The sequence below is a fragment of the Eubalaena glacialis genome, chromosome 15, assembly GCF_028564815.1.
Source record: "Eubalaena glacialis isolate mEubGla1 chromosome 15, mEubGla1.1.hap2.+ XY, whole genome shotgun sequence".
Lineage (NCBI taxonomy): Eukaryota > Metazoa > Chordata > Mammalia > Artiodactyla > Balaenidae > Eubalaena > Eubalaena glacialis.
Window position 1 is genome coordinate 41,826,764 of NC_083730.1, and position 15,057 is coordinate 41,841,820.

Below are 15,057 nucleotides of genomic sequence, written 5' to 3' on the forward strand. Positions count from 1 at the left end.
CACTGTGGTGCAGGTGCTAATGCTGCCCTTGATCTCCTGGTGTCCACGGTTAGCCTAGCAGACAAAGCCTGCAAGAGCTACTGGGGCACAGACAGACTCATGGGATGCCCTAGGCCTTTTGGGAGACCAGTGATTCCCATCCCCACACCCCCCAACACTGCAAAGCTGCTTTATTTTATTTTTATCCTTGTTTTACACTTTGTCTAGACTGACAGTCACCACTGCTTAGCATTTAATGTTATAATTTTCTTCACCTTCTGACCTTCCCCACTTTCTTCTCTCCTCTTATAGTCTGTCTTATTTACACACTCTTTCCTGTCACTTCTTGGTTTTTCTGAGAAATGGAGGCCTTTTATAGACAGCACTGGCCAAGAAGAGGGCACCTTTCTTTCCACATAGAAAACCAGACAATCAGAATGTCCCACCCAAAGTGCTCAGGACTGTGGTTTGTCACAGCTGCGTCTGTCTGCTGTTGGTCACCAAAAGGCTGCCTTTGCGTTGCCAAATCGTAATTTATTTTCTTTCCCTAATTCCACATCCAAAACTACCTAAAAGTCAGAGGGTTTGGAAAGACCAAATCCCAGAGAACCTAATCTGTGATTCTTTGATGTAATAATAATACCTGCATGTATTTGGGGTATAGTTTGGGAATCAAGATTGTAGTAGGAGGGATGACTTTTCTACTTATCATCTGTGTCTCAGTCAGGATAACACTGGGGAAGGGTGGGTGGAGGCGGCCCTTCTTCCGGCATAATCTAAGCTGTATATCACAAAGTAAAAGCCCTGTTAAAGGTCCAACGTTAAGAAGAGGAGAAGGAACTAGATTCAGTGACACTGTACTCACGTGAAATAAGAAAAACATTTGGTCATTTATAAAATAGCCTGAAGTGCAGCTTCACTTGGGAATCCCACGTAAACCTTACGGATCTAGAACTCAGCCTGGAAGCCCCTTCAACCCTCCTCCTCTAGAGCAGCTTGTGGCCCTTGGTTCACAAGAAGCTACAAGAAACCATATGCACCACGTGACCCCCTTCCTGCCAAAGAAAACCTGGAACTGCCTTTGTTTTTTCTTTTATGTTAAAGTTGTTATTCCTATCATCATTTTTAAATACTTAACATAGTTGACAACAGCAAAATTAAAATTAAAAAAAAAAAAAAAAAAAGGGCAGTCAGCAAAGCTAGATAGAAGTCACTGATGGGTCTTCTCAGGAGTTTCTCCAGATCACAGCCCTCTAGATCCTGGCTGCCTTTCTAACATCTTGTGAGCCTGGATGTTCGCTGGAGCCTAGCAAGGGCCTGATGGGCGCAGCACACACTCATTCGTTACTGAGGTTCTGTGACGTGTAAGGTAACCCATGATCCAGTTCACCCAGACTTCACAGTTTTACTTATCTTCCCACTGTAATTACTACTTGAACCCCTTTTACACACTAAAGCATTCCAATTTGGGCAATAAATACATGGTTTCTTCCAGCTTGTGTGCTAAGCAAACACCAAGAGGAGAAAGCTGGTCCTCCAGGAGTTCATCCTCTTTAGTTATAAAGTTTGTAAGTTCCTGAGACCTAAACTGGGGTCTCAGGAGTACGTGGCAAGGCAGAGAACGCGGAGGAGGTGGATTCTGGAGGTGAAGAGGGGACAGGCCGAGGAGAGGGGACGGGATGAGCAACGGCAGGGGCTCAGGCAGACACAGGGTGTGCAGAGTAGGGCACTGCCCACAGTGTGGGGCTGAGTGAAAGCCAAGTGTGGGAGTCAGGAGGGGACCAGACCCCAGGGAACCTCAAACAACAGCATGAATCGCGTGGGCTGGATCCTGCAGGCAGCGAGGAAACTTAGGAAGGTTCGTGTGGCATCAGACTAGACCAGGGAAATATGGGTAAACATTCTCAGATGCAAAGTGCATCTCAATTCTTAATTAAAACAAAAAATCCCTTCCAGGTTATGCAACAAACCTGGAAACTCTTATCTGTCTTTACCATCTTGAAGTTTTAGTTTCCTCTCTGCCTCCGAGGATTTCAAAGGCAAAAAGGGATAGCGTTTTAATCCAAGGGTCATCAAGCTTTTTCTGTACCCCGCCTGAGAGTAAAAACATTAGGCTCTATGGTCCCTGTAGTCTCCGTTGCAACCCCTCAACTCTGCTACCGCAGTGCAAAAGCACCTAGACAACACACCCACAGAAGGAAGGGTGGCTGTGTTCCAGTAAGACCTTATTTACAAGAATAAATGGCTGGCTCAATTTGGCCTGGGGGCTTTAACCCATGAGGATTCGTTCACAATACTAATTCCTCTAGTGCGAATTAAGTTGTGCTTTTGGGAAGGGTTGCTTGTTTTTGAGATGAAGCTACTGAAGGTGGGTCACAAAGGTGTGAGTGAAGGAAAGTGTGATGATGTCAGACTTGCACGGAGAGCCCTGGGGAGTGGACGGCCGCCCCGGAGCGGCCACTTCCCGGGCACAGTAATTTGTACCCTGTGGCGGGGACCCGACACCACGGGGTGGCCACCCTGGAAGAGGGCGTTACCTCGGCTTGCCCGGCTGCGTGTGCGGACGCCCAGCACGGGGGTGGCGTCCTCCAAGGCAGGGGACGAGGTTTTCAGCACAGCCTTCATGTTCTCGTGCTCGGCAGCATCCTCCGCATAGCTCAGGCCTTGTGGCTGGCTCAGGGGCGCCGGGGAACCGCTGGAGAACTTGCCAGACTGCAAGAGCAAGGGGGGTTAGGGCGTGAGGTGACAAAAGGCAACTCAAGCTTAGAAAACCTTTAGGTGAGGAAAGCCTTCTCTTCTCTGTCTTTTGTTTACGCGCATTCTGCAGACAAGTTAGCAACGGCAGTCAATGAGGGGTCAATGAGCTAATGACAAAGCATCTGCATATCCAGGAAGTTCTCTTATCAGAAAGAGAAGCCTTGGCCCCAGAAGGACCACATCCATCCCTCCAGGTAGTGGGGCTCCCAGCTCTCTGCAGATCCCCTCAGTGGGAGCCGGCAAGGGGCAACAGACCTCAACTCTGGGAAAACTTCAGAAACCAAATCTCTTTCTAACACCACAGCCTTGATAGGAGCATTGAAATATGCTTGTTAATCAAATATAGTGAGATTTATTTTTTAAAACGTAGTGCCAGAAAGCAGTTAGAAGTTTCTCATGTATCACTTAAGATGGTAGAAGTTTAAAAGTGGGATTCAGTTACAGAATCATACAATGTTAGGAGTTGGGAAGGATTTTTCCAGAACTAGTCCCACCTCACTTTACAGAGAAGGAAACTGAGGCCGTCCAAGATTAAGTGACTTGCCAAAGGCCCCGAAAGGCTTTGATTCAGGGCCCAGATCAGAACATGGCACAGAAATTCATGCTGAAACTGAGTTTGGCAACACTCACTACTTCTCCTTGTGTCAAAAATTTAGTTGTTTTCACAAGCATTACACTCACATGATGATGTTCTCTAATTCTAGCTGAACAAAGACAGCATACATGTTTTACAAGAGGTATGCTAGAATATCGGGCCATATGCACACAATGCCAAACATCTGGATGAAAAATAAACAGTCAGTTAGAATAACAAAGAGTAGCTCCATAGACTTTTGGCTTCCTCTTTTTATCCAGTGTCTCAGCCCTGGTGCTAGAGCCCGGGACACATCCGTGACTTGTACCATCTGCACAGCTCCTTCCTCATCCTTCAGGGCTGAGCAGCCCTGCCTTGGTCTCTGGTTCTGGCATCTGCACCAGGGTCAGGGGGACGAGCTGCTGCCCATCCCACCCCTCTGTCCATTTGTCCAGCAGTAGGAAGAAATCTGCTGACCCTGCCACTTTTGACAGGGCCTGGAACTCAGGGACAGCTTGGAAAATGCAGTTACCCTTCAGTCAGTCCCTGGCACACACATCATGATGAGAACCCGTGTAAGGGGGTTAGTGATCACATGGAAACCCAGCAGAAAACAGTCATGCAAGGTTTAAAGCACTGAACAGGGCTGACACTTCATGCTGCTTATGTCAGGTTAGATTCTACAGCACGCTTGAGAAGGTCACACGTGGCATTCTTTGTGTTTATAAACATCCTACCTCAACTTCATCCTCTTCATCAGTCTACGCGAGAGGAAAGGACAGGACAGGACAGGATGGGAAAGACAGAGGGGATTCTTAGAAGGCACAGAAGTCAGCAAAGATGAGATCATCTGACTGTCATATCAAATTCCAAATAAAGAATTCAGCCACCACAACCAGGGTGCACCCTGTTAATCTGGGAGCTGCTGAGCCCTGCCTGCGAAGCCCTCCTGTCTAGACATTCTCTCCGAGAGCCCCAAGACCGGTCCTGACCAAAGTCAGAAGGGACTTGGAGCTCCAGGCCCGTCTCCTGAGGCTGCCTAGGAGGATGATAACCGGCTTACCTGGTCCCCTGACCATTACAGACCTCACTCTGTGCCCTGCCACTCGGCTGGCCATGCTTCGTGGAACCACCACCTGCCAGCAATCAGGCCCTCAGCAAGTTTACTAGCTTCCCTCTGCCTGTTTCCATCCATCAGCTGTCGTCCCCACCTCTCATCCCGAGTGCTGGACCTCTCCCTGCCCAGGCTGCTGGGTCTGGGTCCCCGTGAATCCTTCTACAGACAGGCCAGACAGGACAAGTGGGACAACTGCCGGGCAGAACAGGTCCTATTACTCTTTCCTCAGAAACATGAAATTCAGTTCTTTTTAAAATCTTACCTGTCCTTCATGGAGGCTGTCTGAACTGACACGCCATTCTTTTAATTATCACCAGACAAACTGCTTTAAGTAACTAAATACAATATCCCTTTTCCAAAAATAAATTGAGGGTGAAAGTCATGTCAATTTCTTAATTTTAAATCAAACACACCCTCAATTTAACTTGTGTTTCCACCGAGGTTACAAGCCAGGCCAGCAAATCAGGCACAGGTTTTTGAGAACTGACTAAACTTTTGGGAGCCGAAATGACAAAATGCTTCCAGTTCTGCACTGCCTCTAGGCAAATGGCCTGCTGACAAGAGATGATTTTTTTTCTCAACCTTAGAGCGTCTTTTTTTTTTTTTTGTATTTTTGAGTTTTATTTATTTATTTATACAGCAGGTTCTTATTAGTTATCCGTTTTATACATATTAGTGTATACATGTCGATCCCAATCTCCCAATTCATCCCACCACCACCACCACCCCCGCCACTTTCCCCCCTTGGAGTCCATACGTTTATTCTCTACATCTGTGTCTCTATTTCAGCCCCGCAAACCAGTTCATCTGTACCATTTTTCTAGGTTCCACATATATGCGATAATATACGATATTTGTTTTTCTCTTTCTGACTTACTTCACTCTGTATGACAGTCTCTACATCCATCCACGTCTCTACAAATGACCCAATTTCGTTCCTTTTTACGGCTGAGTAATATTCCATTGTATATATGTACCACATCTTTTTTTTATTTCTTATTTTTATATTATTATTTTTATTGGCATATAATTGCTTTACAATGGTGTGTTAGTTTCTGCTTTATAACAAAGTGAATCAGCTATACATATACATATATCCCCATATCTCTTCCCTCTTGCATCTCCCTCCCTCCCACCCTCGCTATCCCACCCCTCTAGGTGGTCACAAAGCACCGAGCTGATCTCCCTGTGCTATGTGGCTGATACCCACTAGCTATCGGTTTTACATTTGGTAGTGTATATATGTCCATGCCACTCTCTCACTTTGTCCCAGCTTACCCTTCCCTCTCCCCGTGTCCTCAAGTCCATTCTCCAGTAGGGCTGCATCTTGATTCCCATCCTGCCTCTAGGTTCTTCATGACAAATTTTTTTTTTTTTTAGATTCCATATATATGTGTTAGCATATGGTATTTGTTTTTCTCTTTCTGACTTACTTCACACTGTATGACAGCCTCTAGGTCCATCCACCTCACTACAAACACCTCAATATCATTTCTTTTTATGGCTGAGTAATATTCCATTGTATATATGTGCCACATCTTCTTTATCCATTCATCCGTTGATGGACACTTAGGCTGCTTCCATGTCCTAGCTATTGTAAATAGAGCTGCAACGAACATTGTGGTACATGACTCTATTTGAATTATGGTATTCTCAGGGTATATGCCCAGTAGTGGGATTGGTGGGTCGTATGGTAGTTCTATTTTTAGTTTTTTAAGGAACCTCCATACTGTTCTCCATAGTGACTGTATCAATTTACATTCCCACCAACAGTGCAAGAGGGTTCCCTTTTCTCCACACGCTCTCCAGCATTTGTTGTTTGTAGATTTTCTGAGATGCCCATTCTAACTGGTGTGAGGTGATACCTCATTGTAGTTTTCATTTGCATTTCTCTAATAGTGATGTTGAGCAGGTTTTCATGTGCTTCTTGGCCATCTGTATCTCTTTGGAGAAATGTCTATTTAGGTCCTCTGCCCATTTTTTGATTGGGTTGGTTTTTTAATATTGAGCTGCATGAGCTGTTTATATATTTTGGAGATTAATTCTTTGTCCGTTGATTCATTTGCAAATATTTTCTCCCATTCTGAGGGTTGTCTTTTTGTCTTCTTTGTAGTTTCCTTTGCTTTGCAAAAGCTTTTATGTTTCATTAGGTCCCATTTGTTTATTTTTGTTTTTATTTTCATTACTCTAGGAGGTGGATCAAAAAACATCTTGCTGTGATTTATGTCAAACAGTATTCTGCCTATGTTTTCCTCTAAGAGTTTTATAGTGTCCGGTCTTACATTTAGGTCTCGAATCCATTTTGAGTTTATTTTTGTGTATGGTGTTAGGAAGTGTTCTAATTTCATTCTTTTACATGTAGCTGTCCAGTTTTCCCAGCACCACTTATTGAAGAGACTGTCTTTTCTTCATTGTATATCCTTGCCTTCTTTGTCATAGATTAGTTGACCATAGGTGCGTGGGTTTATCTCTGGGCTTTCTATCCTGTTCCATTGATCTATATTTCTGTTTTTGTGCCAGTACCATATTGTCTTGATTACTGTAGCTTTGTAGTATAGTCTGAAGTCAGGGAGTCTGATTCCTCCAGCTCCGTTTTTTTCCCTCAAGACTGCTTTGGCTCTTCAGGATCTTTTGTGTCTCCATACAAATTGTGAAATTTTTGTTCCAGTTCTGTGAAAAATGCCAGCGGTAATTTGATAGGGATTGCATTGAATCTGTAGATTGCTTTGGGTAGTATAGTCATTTTCACAATATTGATTCTTCTAATCCAAGAACATGGCATATCTCTCCATCTGTTGGTATCATCTTTAATTTCTTTCATCAGTGTCTTATAATTTTCTGCATACAGGTCTTTTGTCTCCCTGGGTAGGTTTATTCCAAGGTATTTTATTCTCTTTGTTGCAATGGTAAGTAGGACAGTTTCCTTAATTTCTCTTTCAGATTTTTCATCATTAGTGTATAGGAATGCAAGAGATTTCTGTGCATTAATTTTGTATCCTGCAACTTTACCAAATTCATTGATTAGCTCTAGTAGTTTTCTGGTAGCATCTTTAGGATTCTCTATGTATAGTATCTTCTTTTCCAATTTGTATTCCATTTATTTCTTTTTCTTCTCTGATTGCCATGGCTAGGACTTCCAAAACTATGTTAAATAATAGTGGTGAGAGTGGATATCCTTGTCTTGTTCCTGATCTTAGAGGAAATGCTTTCAGTTTTTCACCATTGAGAATGATCTTTGCTGTGGGTTTCTCATGTGTGGCCTTTATTATGTTGAAGTAGGTTCCCTCTCTGCCCACTTTATGGAGAGTTTTTATCATAAATGGGTGTTGAAGTTTGTCAAAAGCTTTTTCTGCATCTATTGAGATGATTAGATGGTTTTTATTCTTCAGTTTGTTAATATGGTGTATCACATTGATTGATTTGTGTGTATTGAAGAATTCTTGCATACCCGGGATAAATCCTACTTGATCATGGTGTATGATCCTATTAATGTGTTGTTGGATTCTGTTTGCTAGTATTTTGTTGAGGATTTCTGCACCTATATTCATCAGTGATATTGGTCTGTAATTTTGGTTTTTTGTAGTACCTTTGTCTGGTTTTGGTATCAGGGTGATGGTGGCCTCATAGAATGAGTTTGGGAGTGTTCCTTCCTCTGCAATATTTTGGAAGAGTTTGAGAAGGATGGGTGTTAGCTCTTCTCTAAATGTGTGATAGAATTCACCTGTGAAGCCATCTGGTTCTGGACTTTTGTTTGTTGGAAAATTTTTAATCACAGTTTCAATTTCATTACTTGTGATTGGTCTGTTCATATTTTCTATTTCTTCTTGTTTCAGTCTTGGAAGGTTATATCTTTCTAAGAATTTGTCCATTTCTTCCAGGTTGTCCATTTTATTGGCATAGAGTTGTTTGTAGTAGTCTCTTAGGATGCTTTGTATTTCTATGGTGTCTCTTGTAATGTCTCCTTTTGCATTTCTAATTTAATTGATTTGAGTCCTCTCCCTCTTTTCTTGATGATTCTGTCTAGTGGTTTATCAATTTTCTTAATCTTCTCAAAGAACCAGCTTTTAGTTTTATTGATCTTTGCTATTGTTTCCTTTGTTTCTATTTCATTTATTTCCGCTCTGATCTGTATGATTTCTTTCCTTCTACTAACTTTGGGTTTTGTTTGTTCTTCTTTCTCTAGTTCCATTAGGTGTAAGGTTAGATTGTGTATTTGAGATTTTTCTTATTTCTTGAGGTAGACTTGTATTGCTGTAAACTTCCCTCTTAGAACTGCTTTTGCTGCATCCCATAGGTTTTGGATCATCGTGTTTTCATTGTCATTTGTCTCTAGGTATTTTTTGATTTCCTCTTTGATTTCTTCAGTGATCTCTTGGTTATTTAGTAATGTATTGCTTAGCTTCCATGTGCTTGTGTTTTTTACGTTTTCTTCCTGGTAATTGATTTCTGATCTCATAGCGTTGTGGTCAGAAAAGATGCTTGATATGATTTCAATTTTCTTAAATTTACCAAGGCTTGATCTGTGACCCAAGATGTGATCTATCCTGGAGAATGTTCCATGTGCACTTGAAAAGAAAGTGTAATCTACTGTTTTTGGATGGAATGTCCTATAAATATCAATTAAATCTATCTGGTCTATTGTGTCATTTAAAGCTTGTGTTTCCTTATTAATTTTCTGTTTGGATGATCTGTCCATTGGTGTAAATGAGGTGTTAAAGTCCCCCACTATTATTGTGTTACTGTCGATTTCCTCTTTTATAGCTGTTAGCAGTTGCCTTATGTATTGAGGTGCTCCTATGTTGGGTGCATACATATTTAGAATTGTCATATCTTCTTCTTGGATTAATCCCTTGATCATTATGTAGTGTCCTTCCTTGTCTCTTGTAACGTTCTTTATTTTAAAGTCTATTTTATCTGATATGAGTATTGCTACTCCAGTTTTCTTTTGATTTCCATTTGCATGGAATATCTTTTTCCATCCCCTCACTTTCTGTCTGTATGTGTCCCTAGGTTTGAAGTGGGTCTCTTGTAGACAGCATATATATGGGTCTTGTTTTTGTATCCATTCAGCAAGCCTGTGTCTTTTGGTTGGAGCATTTAATCCATTTACGCTTAAGGTAATTATCGATATGTATGTTCCTATTACCATTTTCTTAATTGTTATGGGTTTGTTTTTGTAGGTCCTTTCCTTCTTTTGTGTTTCCCACTTAGAGAAGTTCCTTTTGCATTTGTTGTAGAGCTGGTTTGGTGGTGCTGAATTCTCTTAGCTTTTGCTTGTCTGTAGAGCTTTTGATTTCTCCGTCAAATCTGAATGAGATCCTTGCCGGGTAGAGTAATCTTGGTTGTAGGTTCTTCCCTTTTATCACTTTAAATATACCATGCCACTCCCTTCTGGCTTGTAGAGTTTCTGCTGAGAAATCAGCAGTTAACCTTATGGGAGTTCTCTTGTATGTTATTTGTCGTTTTTCCCTTGTTGCTTTCAGTAATTTTTCTTCGTCTTTAATTTTTGTCAGTTTGATTACTATGTGTCTCGGTGTGTTTACCTTGGGTTTATCCTGCCTGGGACTCTCTGTGCTTCCTGGACTTGGGTGGCTATTTCCTTTCTCATGTTAGGGAAGTTTTCGACTATAATCTCTTCAAATATTTTCTTGGGTCCCTTCTCTGTTTCTTCTCCTTCTGGGACCCCTATAATGTGAATGTTGTTGCATTTAATGTTTTCCCAGTGGTCTCTTAGGCTTTCTTCATTTCTTTTCATTCTTTTTTCTTTATTCTGTTCTGCAGCAGTGAATTCCACCATTCTGTCTTCCAGGTCACTTATCCATTCTTCTGCCTCAGTTATTCTGCTATTGATTCCTTCTAGTGTATTTTTCATTTCAGTTATTGTATTGTTCATCTCTGTATGTTTGTTCTTTAATTCTTCTAGGTGTTTGTTCTTTAATTCTTCTAGGTCTTTGTTAAACATTTCTTACATATGCTCAATCTTTGCCTCCATTCTTTTTCTGAGATCCTGGATCATCTTCACTATCATTATTCTGAATTTTTTTTTTGGAAGGTTGCCTATCTTCACTTCATTTAACTGTTTTTCTGGGTTTTATCTTGTTCCTTGATCTGGTATATAGCCCTCTGTCTTTTCATCTTGTCTATCTTTCTGTGAATGTGGTTTTTGTTCCACAGGCTGCAGGATTGTAGTTCTTCTTGCTTCTGCTGTCTGCCCTCTGGTGGATGAGGCTATCTAAGTGCCTTGTGCAAGTTTCCTGATGGGAGGGAATGGTGGTGGGTAGAGCTGGGTGTTGCTCTGGTGGGCAGAGCTCAGTAAAACTTTAATCCGCTTGTCTGCTCATGGGTGGGGCTTCCTTCCCTCCCTGTTGGTTGTTTGGCCTGAGGCCACCCAACACTGGAGCCTACCAGGGCTCTGTGGTGGAGCTAATGGTGGACTCCAGGAGGGCTCACGCCAAGGAGTACTTCCCAGAACTTTTGCTGCCAGTGTCCTTGTCCTCACGGTGAGCCACAGCCACCCCCCGCCTCTGCAGGAGACCCTCCAACACTAGCAGGTAGGTCTGGTTCAGCCTCCTATGCGGGTCACTGCTCTTTCCCCTTGGTCCCGATGTGCACACTACTTTGTGTGTGCCTTCCAAGAGTGGAGTCTCTGTTTCCCCCTGTCCTGTCAAAGTCCTGCAATCAAATCCCTCTAGCTTTCAAAGTCTGATTCTCTAGGAATTCCTCCTCCCGTTGCCGGACCCCCAGGTTGGGAAGCCTGACGTGGGGCTCAGAACCTTCACTCCAGTGGACTTCTGTGGTATAAGTGTTCTCCAGTTTTTGGGTCACCCACCGAGCAGTTATAGGCTTTGATTTTATCGTGATTGCGCCCCTCCTACTGTCTCATTGTGGCTTCTCCTTTGTCTTTGGATGTGGGGTATCTTTTTTGGTGAGTTCCAGTGTCTTCCTGTCAATGATTGTTCAGCAGTTAGTTGTGACTCTGGTGCTCTTGCAAGAGGGAGTGAGCACACGTCCTCCTACTCCGCCATCTTCAACCTTAGAGCTTCTTTATTTCACCAGATGGTTGGCATTTTTTTGGCAATTAGCACACGTGCAAGGTGCTGAACATACAAATCTCTAGCCCTCTTGATATACCCCAGTCACTGGCGTTTCCTTTTCATAGAAAAGGAAGCTGCGGTTGGGAGAGATTAAGTCTCACCCAGGATGACCACGGTCCTTGGCTAGGCTGTGGGAATCTCTGGATGGACAGCCTGCATTCTCACCACCTGTCTGGGGTGTGATGACGGCAGAAAAGGCCACACTTACCTTGTGCTGCCTTGTCTGTGTCACCATTTTGCCTGGAACTAGTTTGGGCCACAAGGAACAAGGAATGACTTAGTTTCTCACTGAACCTTACATGGCAGGACTCCTGGATTGTAAGAAAGGAAGCCTTCTGCATATTCAGAAACAGAGAAAGAAGAGGAAAGACAGGCACACAAAGCAGATGTGGGGCTACGAATGTAGGGTCTTCAGATTTTACCCAGACTTCTCTGTGTCTTATAAAATACTGGTTTTTCTAAAGTCATCTCTGTTTAATTGCAACCACTTCCACCATCATTATTCAGCATCTATATTAAAAATGACTTACTACAGTTTTCTCTAAAAATCACTTCCAGCTCTAATGCTCAGGGGCTCCGTGATTCTCTATTGCCTGGTTTTGTTTTCAGTGGTCTAAGTTGTGCATATATGTTGTTTTCTACCCAGATCATGACATCTTTGGGGTACAAGCTTGTCTGTTATTGCACTCACATCTTCCTAGGTGCCCTGTGCCGCTTGCTGGGCACACTATAGGCGCTTAATTGAGAGTTGGAAAAACTTGAAGCTAAGTACTTTACTTCGAATGACAGTATCCTAATCTTCCAGCAGATGGCAATCTTTCTACATGAATGGTGACACTTGGACCACTAAAAACAGGGACTACCTTGAGGATGAACCCTAAAAAAGCCGGCACTGTCCAGATTCTAATGAGAATTTAAATATTTTTGAATCCAATTCTAGAAACATTTACCCCTATTTATAAATAGTAAGACTGAATATTTTCAGAGAAGGACAGAACTTAAAAATTAGCGGGATCTGTAAAAAATCTGAAGAATTTGGCAAGAAATTCTGGTGTGTTTTTATAACTATAAGCATATGCATATTGGTCTTGTATTTTTTCACCCTCCAGTATGTTTCATTTCCACAAACATAAGCACTTCCCTTTTAAAACTTTTAAAAATAATACTTTGGAATGAAATGTGGGCTATAGTTTGCCCAAATGGATTCAGTTTGCTTCCTTAGTTGCTGTCCTCCAGGAAGCTAAAGATCCGATTGAACCCAGATTTCAGGAGAGGAGACAGAAGAGTCAGCTGATGGCACTGGCCTTCAGAACAGTCCGTAGAAAGGGTCCCTTCTGCAGAAAAGTGATCTGAGCACTCCCTAAGGGTCCAGAAAATTCCAAGGAAACAAGGGATCAAGGGTGGGGTGAATGGTGAGGGGATTAGTCCCTGGTTCTCCTTAGAAATGCCTTAAAATGGTAACAAAACTGTAATGCATCCAAGAAAGTTACACCCTCAGGAACGTGGATAGTAACCATATGTCTTCTGTTTCTCCTACAGTGTGAACACCCGTCTGGCACAGAAGGCAGCCTCAGTGAGTTCTTAACTGATATTATTCCTCCCCGAAGAAATCTGCCTGACTTGGGTTCGGCAGAGGTTTGCAACCCCAGGATGATGCCACTCCCTATGGCTTACTCCTTTGCCTATCCAGTCCCTGGATCACTGAGAGGCAATGTGACGCTCAGATATATATAAAGATGGGCTAAGCTTCATAAAGGCACGTTAGAGAGGCATCTGCACTGTGTGTCTTTGTCTGTCTCTGGCATCCTCACGCATTGCTTTGCCTTCCACTTACAAAGCATCTCCCATCTGATGTTTTCCCACTGCACCCGTGGTGTGGGTGGGCTCAGGGCTGAAGTAGAAGAGATGGGGGAAGAGCCCAGGAGCAGGGGAGGCATGCAAGTGTGCAGGGCCCCCCCAAGGGGCTATTGGGAACTCCTGCTGAATGAATTCACTGTCCTCTGGGCTCTCCTTCCACCCTGATACCCTTGAACTCAAGGGACTGCCAAGAGCCCATCAGATTATGTCTTTGAGCAACCACATCAATGATTTCTCCATTCAGATGCCTAGAATGGGTGGTCCATGTGTCAGCTGATTGGTTATATAGTATCATTGTGATTATTAAAATACTGAATCAATTCCCAAATCAGTACATTTGTCTTCCTATTATAAGTGCCATTATCTTTTGTATTTTTTCTTCTCCTTTTCCATTCCATCCACATCGCAAAGGTTGAAAATGGAATCAAGCATTTAAAGTCATCAGCATCATACAACACACCAAGCTAATTAATTGTGTGGTGGGTTAAAGTTCCTCCACCAGCCACGCATCCTTAATTTATGTCTTAGTTTTATGTTTTTGTTTTCTTTTTTTGGTCGTGCTGCGCGGCATGCAGGATCTTAGTTCCCTGACCAGGGATTGAACCCGCACCCCCTGCGGTGGAAGCGTGGAGTCTTAACCACTGGACCGCCAGGGAAGTCCCTGTAGAGAGGTTTATGGTTGATCGGACTTTCAGAATAAATGAAATAAAGAAACTCGTTTCATGAAACTTACATCAGTGATCATCTTCCCTCGGGTCTTATTTCTCTCTCTGTGGTTGGCCCGTTTCTGTTTCTGCTGCAAAACTCTTTCCCTGGTGGTGCGATACTCCAGTGCAAACTCACTGATGATCCTGCAGAACTTGTTTATGTTCACTTCCCGAATCGCATAAGGTGGGTGACCCATAAAGAGCAGAAAGGAGTGGAACCTGCAGTGAAGAAACAATGGTGGCAAGGGCTTCAGGTTTAAGGAACAAAAATCAGTTGCCTGAAAACTTTCAGTAAAAAAACAATCAGCCAAAGACACTGCTCTTCGTTCTTGGGGCTCTGAGGTTGAAGAATGAAAATGCAACCAGAAATCAAGTTCAACTCACTTTCTCACTGACAGAGGTGGTGGGATTTCAGGAGATTAATTACCTTTTCTCCGTGCTTATCTGTGTTTTAATGTATTTTAAAACTGGGGTGTAAAACTTTTTCTTTTGGATAAATTTATTTATTTATTTATTTATTTTTGGCTACATTGGGTCTTCGTTACTGCGCACAGGCTTTCTCTAGTTGTAGTGAACGTGGGCTACTCTTCATTGCAGTGTGTGGGCTTCTCCTTGCGGTGGCTTCTCTTGTTGCGAAGCACAGGCTCTAGGTGCACAGGCTTCAGTATTTGTGGCTTGCGGGCTCTAGAGCACAGGCTCAGTAGTTGTGGCGCACGGGCTTAGTTGCTCTGCGACATGTGGGATCTTCCCGGACCAGGGTTTAAACCCGTGTCCCCTGCATTGGCAGGCGTTTTCTTAACCACTGCGCCATCAGGAAGTCCCAAAACTGGTGTGTAACACTTTTATAAGAAAAATGATGAAGTACTATTTTAAGAAAAATATTGCACAGTTTCTAGATCATATGAAAACTGAATAAGGGATAAAGAAATGTTGCTTAGCAATTTTTTGGGAACTCACTTCAATGAATACGTG

At 42.8% G+C, this 15,057-nt stretch overlaps 1 protein-coding gene across 5 annotated transcripts in view; it reads right to left on the reverse strand.

Annotated features, from left to right (window-relative positions):
* Nucleotides 1-15,057, reverse strand: part of FHOD3 (formin homology 2 domain containing 3) — a 489,898-nt gene that overhangs the window by 16,322 nt on the left and 458,519 nt on the right. For all 5 annotated transcript variants that reach the window (XM_061170499.1, XM_061170498.1, XM_061170497.1 and 2 more), the window contains 2 exons: nt 14,112-14,304; nt 2,517-2,691 (listed from right to left, as the gene is read on the reverse strand). In XM_061170499.1, the coding sequence (XP_061026482.1) occupies nt 2,517-2,691; nt 14,112-14,304 (368 nt within the window). The remainder of the gene's footprint in view (nt 1-2,516; nt 2,692-14,111; nt 14,305-15,057) is intronic.